Source organism: Chaetura pelagica, unplaced genomic scaffold (assembly GCF_000747805.2).
Source record: "Chaetura pelagica isolate M959 unplaced genomic scaffold, ChaPel_1.0 scaffold171, whole genome shotgun sequence".
Classification (NCBI taxonomy): domain Eukaryota; kingdom Metazoa; phylum Chordata; class Aves; order Apodiformes; family Apodidae; genus Chaetura; species Chaetura pelagica.
In genome coordinates this window covers 1,734,964-1,746,154 of record NW_009952066.1, presented here as the reverse complement: position 1 = coordinate 1,746,154, position 11,191 = coordinate 1,734,964, and the positions used below count along the sequence as shown (strand labels likewise).

Here is an 11,191-nt window from a genome sequence, read left to right as displayed (position 1 = left end):
TCCTGCTGAGGAGACCCCATCAACAGCAAGCTGAGTATTGGGTCCCTGCTCAGGCTGGGGCTCCCATTCTTAGCCTCAAATAAATAGAAGGCTTTGAGGAGCATACATGGGGTGCAGCTGCTTAGCCAGCATGCTTGATGCCCTCTGAGGCTACCATCTGGTCTGGAAACTCTTAACCTGTTTTAGCTGGGGAGGAGGAAACACACTTTGTGTGTTGTGGTTTGAATCCGTGCATGGGAAGTCCTGAAAAATACACCTATGTTAAGTGCTTTACTGCTGGAGTGAAAAGCAGTTTCTGGGAGTTCTGACCTAATCAGATTAAATGAAGGAAAGCAAATAAAGCTACTGTACAAAATACTCATTCCTTTGTGGCCAGTGGCTTCTCAGTGCATGCCCACATTGCTCAGCCTTTCGTCCAAGTTTCCCTCTGTGATCCCTGCAGGTCTGTTCTCCGCACATGTGCGTCACAGGAAAGGGAGAGGAGGGAGTAAGGAAGGAGGGAAGGAATCCCCTTTTTTCCCTTTTCTGTTTTTTTCCCCTCCCATTCTTGGTTTCTTTTCCTTTGTGTGTTCTCTGGGAAGTGGTCAGACTGTGCTCTGCAAGTAGCATGCTGCTGCCACTGCAGCTCCTGTGCTTGGGCTCTGCCGGTTCCAGTGCCAGTCAGGTGTTTTGCACCTTGTTGGAAGGGCCTGAGGCTGAGCAGGGTCTGAGCCGCTGAAATCCAAGTGCAGAGTGGTGTGGTCTGCCCCAGCAGGCTGGTAATGTGCATGGCCAGCTAGAAAGTAGGACTGTCTAAGATGTACAGAAATACTAAATTGTCCTGGGTTGGAAAGAAGTTGGTAACAATCAGAGCTTGTTTATCATTTCAGTGCTATATATATATATGCAAAGTAGCCTTTTAAAGTGGGATTTGTACTTGAGCATCGTGTTCTTTGGAAATGAGTACAAAGATGAGCAATTGTACAATTCCAGTGAATGAATCAATTTACCTCTTCCTTTTTTTTTCCCTTTAAATCAGTCTCTACAGAATGGAAATGAGATACACAGAGCTGGGGTTTGGGGCGGGGGGGGAGGTATGGGGATAGAGGGGAAGGAAAGAAAGAAAAATGTGGATAGAAGATTCTGAAATAGTTGGGTGTTTGGCTTTTCAAGTCAAAAATCACAAGATTTGTGTCTCCGAAATGCAGCTGTTTCAAGAGAATGGTTGAAAATACTGAAGTATCAAACAATAAAAGAACTGCAGCTATCCAAAATAATCAACATTTAAGGGAAAGGAGAATAAAAATAACCTTGTTTCCTGATTAATATAAGTAAATGAGAACTCGGGGATAAAAAAAATAATAAGACTCCAGAAATATTTTAAGTTTTGCTTAAAGTTGCCATGATGTAATACAGCTCTGGAGTAGCTCGGTGTTTGCTCTTTTTTCCTAAAGTGAGTTAAAATGTTGAAAAATTTCCCTATTCACAAGAAGTCATTGTCAGCTAACTTAATTGATAATAAGGGAGTCTCACTTTCTGTGTTTTTAACTAATTTCCACTGAATCACAAGCAAACAATCTTGAGGCAGATATGATGACTGCGGGGTGTGTGCTCCTCTAGACTTTGTCATCAGACTAAGAGTGTGGCCATTACGTGCATCTATTCGAAAATAGGATTTGTTTGCCAGGGGCTGCACGATGTTGTAAGGTCCAGCCAGTGTTATTTGAAAGTTTGTGTAATGTTTTTACTTAACAGGTTTGGATATTGGCAATGATGGTTCCAAAGCAAAAGAAAACCAAGAAATGCAATTGGAAAGTAGTTCTTCATCGAATGAAAGTCTTCCCTTCTCAAGGTAAATTGTTAAATCCTTTAACATTTGAAATGCTTTTGTGGCATGAGAAACACAGACAAAAAATGACTGAAGCTCTGATTATTTTACTTTTCACTTGACCTACATATGAATCTTAGTATTTGTTTATCTGATAAAACATCTTCAACTTTGATACACCTTAGAAAATATTTGTGCCAAAGCCAAGTATTGTTTTGCAGCTGTTGTTTTCTCATTTTAAGACTCAATTGACATCTCAGTGAACCACAAATTAGCGTGTACAGCTGCTCTCAGTAGGGCTACTCAGGGGCCAGACAATGGGAGTTGTCAGGAGAGGGGCAGGCATAAAACATAAAGTCTTCAAGAAATAAAGTGCTGGGTTTCTTCTCTGTGCATCTGAGATGTAAACTAGCTGTAACTGGATAGCGCTTTTCTTGGGCTGAGGGTTGGGGGGGCAGTGCTTGGATTTGATACTGGGGTATTTATAACACACCTTTCTTGCTTTCAGTCTGAGTATGTTTAATTAATGACCTTGCATGTACCTAAAGGGTGCACTTTGTTCTTGGGAAAAAAAAAAACCAAACAACAAAAAAACAGAAAAAGTTGGCTTGTGTGTGGGTTAGTTCTGCTTTATTTTAAACTGCAGCAGTTCCCTCTGGGTCCCTGAGTAGTTCTGCTGGATGTTCCTTGTGTTCTGCATTGGCATGGAATGATAATCAAACAGCAGCAATCAAATTAGTGGTCAAGAAGCAGCAGAAAATAGGCTATAACACGGCCATCTCATGCAGTATTGGCTCGGCTTTAGATCCTTATCAGCCCAGCAAGTGGGTGCCGCTGCCACTCGGCTCCTGCTCTGAAAGCTGCCATCAACAGCACTTGGGGAAGGACTTAAAGCATTCTGATAATTTTTTAACTCCTGATTATACAGCATTGCTATCTTTCCATAGCTTTTTCAATGTAGTTATTGATGAGGTCAGTTCTGATATGAGAATTCCAATTTCACAAGTGGTATTCTGCATTTTGTGTTAAAATAACAGTATTTCAGTAATTCTTCAAGTGCAGTAAATAAAGACAAGCCATAATACAATATTGATGAGTGACATTCATGCTTTTCTTCAGGATTAATTCTTATAGTCTTGTGCTCAAACTATTTATTTTTTTTCTTTTTAAATTTCCTGGAACTTAATAATGTTCCAAATCACACTACCTACTGCTATGAAATATCAGGGTGCTCCTATAGATCAATTTAAATTTTGGCCATTTGCTGAAACCCAGGGCAGCCAGAAGAGATGGATCAGGCCCTGGAGAACTTGCTTACAGGATCACTGCTAAGCAGCTGAATAAATGTGTGTAATTTCAAATTAACAATGTTTAAAATTCAAATAAAAAACTCTCTGAGCTTTTGCCCCCTTGGATGTTGCACTGCTTCCATTTGGTGACTTCTAAATCTTTCAGATGCTGTTCATGTGGCATACAGGGGATTTTTTTGTTGTTTCGTGGGGGTTTTTTTCCAAGTTGTTTACAATAGATTTTAAAATCTTTCACACTGCCCTGTATTTTCATGCCTCTCAACGCTGAGAAACAAGGGCACCATACACAACGATGCTGCTTTAAAATGAAAAAAAAAATCTCTTGTGAGGGCTTAAAGTTAGTTTGCTAAAAAAGAGTCAAAAAGGCAGCCTTCTAAGCACAAGGTTTATGAGCAGCCCTTGCTTTGGGGCTCTGCAAAGCCGGGGAGTAGCAGCAATGGTGAGAAGGATGGAGGGACAGCGGGCGGCCAGGAGGCCGTGCGATTCCTTCGCCGCTCCCATTCGAGCGCTCCACTTACTGCAGTCACTCCTCGGGCTTTATTGCTTTCACAAGTGGTCTCGAAACCCACTACTTGAGAATAAACATAACTGCGTCGCACTGCGCTGGTACTTTTTATAAATTCTTCTTTGCTGTGTTTTGTCACTGAGCTGATGAGTGACCTCGCAAAAGACCCTGCTGGACCTAAATAAAAAAAAAAAGGCTTCCTCTGATGTCCTCCAGACAATAATTATGATGTGCCAGTTAAGCCCAAACTACAGCTGAGGGATTTTACTTTAAAGCAGAGGCCCGGGTGCAAAAATGCATTTATAGCTCTTTGTCTGGCACCTCATTATGTGTGGGCCTGATTCATTAAGTAATTGGTTTGCAGTTGTTTACATGAGTATTAAGGCTTTCTATTCAGCAGCCTTTGAGAGATACATTGTGCAAATGTTGCATGTTATGAATGCCGAATGAGGGGCAGGGGACCGGTCCTATTGGCTAAACACTGCGCTCTGTTGAAAAGCAAGAGAAAGAGATTGGGTGCTGCTTTGCATAGCAATGACTTTCTTAATAAGCTTTACAGATTAATACACACAAGCAATAAAAGATGCAAAGAGATACTCTTAGCACATTTATACATGCTCATTTCACTATTATGGTACTGGAGACGGGAAGAATTGAGGGCTTTCATATTCGGTTTTTCAGTGCATGTCTTCAGTGCATGAGACTTAATAGAATCCGATGTTTATTGTATTATAAATCATGGGGAAGTAGGCAGATCTGCAACAGTTTATTATTAAAGATTCTTTCAATGTAAATCTTTTTCTACCATTGTATTTCCTACAGCAAAATCATTTTGTGGTTGAGTGGGGATGAAAGGCATAATGTACGAAGGAGTGAGTCTTAATAGGAAGCTGCTCTCTGAGTAAAGACCACTTGTTCCCTTTTGTTCTGAGGTGCATGCCAGAGCTTCCTCTTCTCCTGCAAATACTGTCCTGCTCCAGGTTCAGCTATAAAACTACTTTTTCCTGTCTTTATTTATTTCACTGAGAGAATATTTACCCACACAGAGAGGGAGCTTTCGTGTGGAGAGTTAGTGTTTTTCAGCAGAAAAGAGCATGTTGTATTAAACAGTTACTTAGAGGAAAAGGTATCAGAAGTCAGGAGCGAGTCTCTGGGCAAGAGCTGGCGGCCGGCGCTGTGTGTGGCATTCCCTGGCCCTGTACCGGGGGATGCAGCCAGTGGAGGTCACTAGCTTGCTGGGTAACTCCCGATTATTGTTATTTTTTTTTTTTAATGCAGGCAGTTTATTTTTCTTGGACTTGTTTGCTCTGTCTCGTTGCAAAATAATCTGGAGATTAAAGATGCATTATCGACTGAGAACCAAAGAACAATTGTAATTTGTCAGGCCATAAACATGGTGTAAAGTATTTTAAACTTTGATTAATTTGTCTTCTGGAAGTAATCCCACCTGGTCTCTGAAGGCTGTTTTTTAGTCAAAAGCTGCCTTTACCAAACACAGATGTAATGATATGCAAATAAAAGTTGGCAGATTATAATTCATCCTCTTAGTTATTCTCGGGGGTGATGTTTAAGGCCGGGCCCGCTGCCGCTGCTCGCCGGGCTTGCCATCGGGGGGCACTCCGGCTCTGTGCATCCCCCCTGCCTCCCCCTGTCTTCAAAACCAGTCCCGACACTGCTGAACTGACTGGGGCGGGGGAGTCTGGAGAGAGACTCCAAAGGTCTGGGGTAGGTGCGGGCAGGACATGCATTTATTTACCACGAAAACTAGGGCAAGGGAATGGGCAACTTTCCAGGCTCCTGAGACATGCAACCAGAAACCAGCTCAGATCTGACAGTCTCATCCTCCTGCCACACTTCCCAATCACTGCTATAAGGTGTTGACTGTAAATTCAAGCGCATTTTTGTGATGCTACAGATAATTCTGTGAGCTTTGTTTCCTGAATCTGAATATCCATCCAGCTGTTGCAAAAGTAATGATATTGTAGTGGTGATGCTTGGTGAACATTGGTGGGGAGTGGCAACAACATGTGTCTATAAATGTGTTGCCTTTGGAATAGAGAGGAAATAGTTTATTTTTGCGGCCATGCCCTCTGCTCTTCCGCCACAGCTTCATCTCAGTGCTGTGATTCAGGCTTTGTGTCAGTGATTTCTCTAGGCCAGAATGGGTTTTTTCTTCAGCAGAGAACAGTCTTAAACGTAGCTCGACATAGATCTTTGTATCCTAAAATAAAACTCATCCTATTTGCAGGGTAATTACTTCAGTTCAATATTATTGCTTCAGTTCTGGCATGATGAATGGATTTGTTAGTTTACACTAACTTTCCAGGGTAGGAAATACTTCTGTGATGCCCAGTTTCTAGGACATGATCAGCCGAAAATGATAGAGCTATCAGGCTTTTGCAGGAAGTGGCAGGACAGTGTGTGGTTGGAGTGGGGAGACCCAGCTGAGAATGTCACGTCAGGGGCCCTGCCATGGAGCAGCCTGGCTCACTCTTTGCATTGAGGCTCTTAGATGTTTTGAGCAAATTATTTTTAAAGACGGATCTGCAACTCTGCCTCCCCCCTTATTGCTGGGGAGATGCTTTGTTGCCTTTCTCACTGAGGGTTACTGAGCACTGCCTTGTGAAAGAGAAATACTGGGTATGGTTTGGGTGGCCTGAGGCACATGAGCTTTGAGCCTCTGGAGTATCGTGTTCCCGAGGCTGCTGCACTCTGTGTTTTGTTTCTTTTTCTGATAAAACTTGGCATTCAGCTGGTGGTTTTTCTGTTCTCTTAACACTTGGGTGGTTTTTGTTGATTTTAGTTTATTGTTTTTTTCTCCTTGATATGTGGGTAGCATTCTTTGTGCCTTTTAAATTTTTTGGCAATTTGATGTCTTTTTTTATTTTTCCTTGGACTTTGGATGTCTTTTTTCACTTGACACTAAAACATAGAGGTTCAACAGGTACTACAGCAAAAAGATACTCAGCCTAAAGCAAACATTTTCTGCTGATTTTCAGTGAGCCACCTTTATTAACTGGGCTTCTTCTTGGTCTCCTATTTTCCTCTTATTTTCTGTAAGGAGGAAAAAAATATTTTCTTGGAGCTTTTTCATTTCTTATTGTTGCAGCATCTTCAATACAAAAAGCCTATTTCATCAGAGTAAAGCAGAGATTAAAAGGCTCTTTGAAGTTAAACTGGTTTGGGTTTTTTCTTTGTTAGAGCCTGGGTTCAGTTTGGAATTATTTTAGGGAAGGAGCAAATGTGTAAATGGATATCGAAGGATCGCAACGGGGGATTAGCTGAGGTAGTGAAACTGGCCTTACTTCATTTATACTCCTAAATTTCTCGGTGGAGGTCTGTGTGGTTATTGTGTGCTCAGGATACCAGATAATAACTTCCATGATTGAATTTGCCGATCTTTGAATACAAATGTTTTGCAATGCAGAGGCCTCCTTGCATCTTACCAGCCTTGACTAACTCTTCACACATAACTCAGGAATTTTACTCCCTGTTACAAAGCTATCTTGTGGTATTTTCCAGGCTTGGTTTGGTGGAGCTCTGATTTTCAGTCTGGCCTTTCTGCTGTCCTTGTTCTGTTTTCCCCATCTACCCAGGCATTCCCCTGCATGCCAACAGCTTTTGTGCCAAACCTTTGCTGCCACCCTTCTCCACAGCTTTCTTTATGGACTTCTGTGTCACAGTAATGCCCAACTCCTCGTGTACAGCACTGCAGCTCTCTGCTATTCTGGGAGTAAATCCAGTTCTATGCATGGTGGATTAGCCCTGGGAGCATGAAGCAGAGGAAAAGGATGGGTTTGGGTAGATCACAAATATCTGTCTTCTTTCCCTCTCGGGTCAGCATCGGCCATTTTCCTCATGGGAAACTGAAGCAGAAGAGGGAAGGTTTCCAGACCTTCCTACAGCCACCGTGGTCGTTGTTGACCACAACTTCTCTATGAAGCCACTGGCCGTCAGCAGGACCTGAAGCATCTTGTAGTGCATCAAGTTGTGCAAGAGGATCAAGCCACCTGAGACCTGGGCAGTTGTGTCTTCCACTGGTGGTCCCATGTCCCACCTTGTGTATGGTGGTCCTGGGCACAGCAGAAGCTCTAGGCCCAAGTGACCAACACCCTCATGTTTGATCTGAGCTTGAACGATGGAGAGAAGTGGAGCAAGAGATCACTTCTAGGGACATCTTCACATGGCTGAGTGGCAAAGACCCATGTGCTTTCCTTCACCACAGTGGGAGACGGAGCAGCCGGCAGCAGAGACAGGAGCTGCCAGCTGCCTGATCTTGTTTTACTGAGCTACTTGAAGACAAAATGGTTCTTCTGCAGTCTGCCACAGAATTCACCTCTCCATTTGTAGTTCAGCAACAAGTGGTTTCTTGCTCTACACCTAGGAGAGAAATGATGCAGCCACCAGAGCTTCAGTCTCTTGAGCACATTTTTATGGGCTGAGTCTGGGATACATGAAGCATCTCCTGGGAATTGTTGAGGGCCATGGAAGCTCACCAAAACAAGAAAGAGTTAAGGGCGTTTAGAGTACTGCAGGACTCAAGCCAGAGGCTCAGGCTTAAAATACTTGCTGGAAACTCTTTTGAATGACAGTATTTGAACAGTATTTGTGAAGTCTAATACAGTGTAGGGTTGGAACAACACAGAAAAAGCATTTGGAAGGTGTGCTAACAGATTTGAAGGCAAACTTTTTCAAGTTTTTCACTTAATAGTTATACCACTGTTAATGGTCTCCTAATACCATTACTTGTTACTAGTACTTAAGCCTCAGTTGGGTATCTTGGTTGAACTTTGGTTGTTTACTATTCTATTTCTAGGATTTTTTTTATATCTGCAAAGAGGGAAGCTGTGTGCTAATGGCATTCACAGATTAAAGAAAAGGAATATCATTTAAACAGGTTGAGCTTTCTCTGATTTTCAAGGAAAAGTTTCTGTAATGTAGGTAGCTGTAACGTAATTCAACTCACCCTGCTTTAAGTTTACCTTTCCAATCCCAAATTGTTATTGAATGCAGTGGTATAAGGCAGGCAGTGAATCATCTCTGCTTTTTTGTGTGTCTCCCTCACAAATGCCTTCACAACAGTAGTTAGATTATTTTTAACTCCCCACTTTAAGCAACTCTGTATTAGCTGTATTAACAATTATGTATTATGCCCTGTCTTTAAATTAAATGCAGCAAACTGTATGAGATTTTTGACAGCTCATTGAGTCCTGTTTTGACTGCGGCAACAGCTTCAAATTGCAGCTTGACTCTGGCTTATATTTTGCTAGTTTGCACAGTAATGTCACAAATGTTTCCTATTTGATCTTCCTTATTAAAATCAGCTGAAGCTTTATTTTTAGAGCTTATTGCAGGATTGTTAATATAACAGTTAATTCTCCTACATCGTTGCCCCTATGTGATTATTTCACAGCACCAACACAATACACACGCTACACACAAAAGATCAAAATGGTTCCAGCTTGTTTGAGAGATTCAAAAGGGCCTGTGATGCTCCAGACACAAGAGCAGTCATTTAACAGAGCAGAATTGCAACTGCACATACATCAAGGTAGATCAAAGGCAGCAGGGAGATTGCACATTTACATCAGGACCAGGATGGTGTGATGGGAACCCAGCGGCTGGGCTGGAGGAGTGTACTGGCAGGAACAGGAATAAGGAAGTTCAGTGAACATCGGTGGGGGGTGCTTTTTGTTTGTGTTTGGATTTTTGCTTTACTTTCTTTGCATTATCTGAAAGGCTGCAAAAGATAGACAGAGCTCTGATCCTTTGTGCCCTGAATTCACTGCCGGTGAACGTTTGCACTGCTAGGGAGGAACGGCTGCTAGAACATCTGGACCCATGTCCCTGCTGCATGTTAATTTCACCACCTTTTAGAAGACATAAAGGTGAAGAAATCCCTGATGAAATAGTTATTAAAAAAATATAGTTGCAGAACTTAGTGATATTTTAAAAAAACATCTCACAGTTGTTTGGTTTTTTCTAAAGTCAACTTAAAATCTTTTAATTTTGTGACATTGTGCTGATTATTTGAAATCCTTCTCTTTTACAGGACTGAAACTAGGAAGGGAGTGGTGGCTGCTATAAAATCCAAAGGTAAGTAACAAATGTTGAAAATTGATGTCGTTTGAGCTGTAATTTGCTTTGTAGAAGACCTCCAAGAACAGCACGAACACAACTGTTTTCCATGAGCAAGCAGGCATTCTGTGGAATTGGTGTCTGTGCCCTGCATGTTTGCGTTCTCCCCTGCATTTCATTTTTCTCTTTTAACCACCATAAGGACCACTGGTGCCCACAGTCATCTCTCATGGAACCTACCATGAGTAGGAAGCAAGGAGCAATTTTCCTGGAGCTCAGCTTTGGTACTCTGCAGTCCCAAAGGGCACAGATTGTGCTTTAGAGCTGTGGCGTCTGAGATGACTTAAGGATGCCATGAATGCTGGCTGCTTTGGTGCCCTGTGAAAGGCCCGCTCACATCCCCAGCCCATTTCCTCCTCTGCTGAGGAGTTCCATTTTTTTGCAGCCTTCAGCCTCTTCGCAGGTGTTGGGCATGGTGGCTCTGATGCTCCTGGCCACGGACAGACCTGCTGTCCAGGGGGCTGGGGATGTAGGATGAAAGCTGCAGCTGCTGCATTTGTAGATAAGGTTTTGATATAGCTCATGCCATCAAAAGCGCTGAACACGTTTGCAGTCAAACATGAGCCGAAATGTCTGTGTGAGGTACCACAGCCTTCCTCTTCCTGCTCCTGAGCCTCACCTCAGCTGAGGAGTCGTGGCTCCTGCACTGACTGTGGACACAGAGCCCTCTGACTGTGCCCAGGAGCAGGCACAGCTCTATCCCTGCCTGCACCTCACGGTGCTCCAAGTGTTGTGCTTTTCCCTTCTTTTTGTGGGTCAAATAAGGGATTTCTCAGGCACCCCGAACTTCAGTGCAATTCTGTTTATTTTGGTGAAATTCTAATTCCCAGAGCTGCCTGTTAAAGCCATGCAGTTCTTTGAAGTCAGTCTTGCTTGTACTTGATCCTGTCACAAAGTGGTGATTTTTCATTTGCGACGTCATTGCCATTTTTATGCCAACTCTGTGATGTCATGCTCCGATTGTGACTTCACCAGAGGGTCAAGTAGAGGGAGGAAGTGGAACATAATAGACAAAGCTGTAATTCAGGCAGCAGCTGGTCAAGTAAATTGCTTGGAGTGGAAATGTTCTCTCCAGCTACCTTGAGGAACAATGAAGTGGGCCCTCTGAATGAGCCCACTGTTTGGCCAGGCAGCTCCCTCAGTGCTGCCCACGATGTGTCAGCAGCACGCGGGGTGGGAAGCACACACCTCCATCTGCAGCTCCAACCTTCTCTACGAGCTGTGGTGCCTCTCTGCCTCCAGGCAGCTGTAAAATCATGTCTCTAGCAGCAATGGCATCAACATGGGAAAGGTTCTGTAATTCTTTATTTTTTCTCCTCCCCCTCAGCTTTCTGGGGTGAATCTGATGACAGCAGCTCTGAGATCGAGGCTGCTTTGCGCCCACAAACTCACAGCACAGAAGAAGATGATTTTGATGACTTCTATGATTAA

General features: G+C 43.0%; 1 protein-coding gene across 1 annotated transcript in view; it reads left to right on the top strand.

The window, feature by feature from the left end:
• Positions 1-11,191, top strand: part of KIZ (kizuna centrosomal protein) — an 84,622-nt gene extending 73,431 nt beyond the window's left edge. The window contains exons 12-14 of the mRNA XM_010005115.1: positions 1,735-1,831; positions 9,675-9,718; positions 11,088-11,191. Coding sequence (XP_010003417.1) covers positions 1,735-1,831; positions 9,675-9,718; positions 11,088-11,191 — 245 coding nt within the window. The remainder of the gene's footprint in view (positions 1-1,734; positions 1,832-9,674; positions 9,719-11,087) is intronic.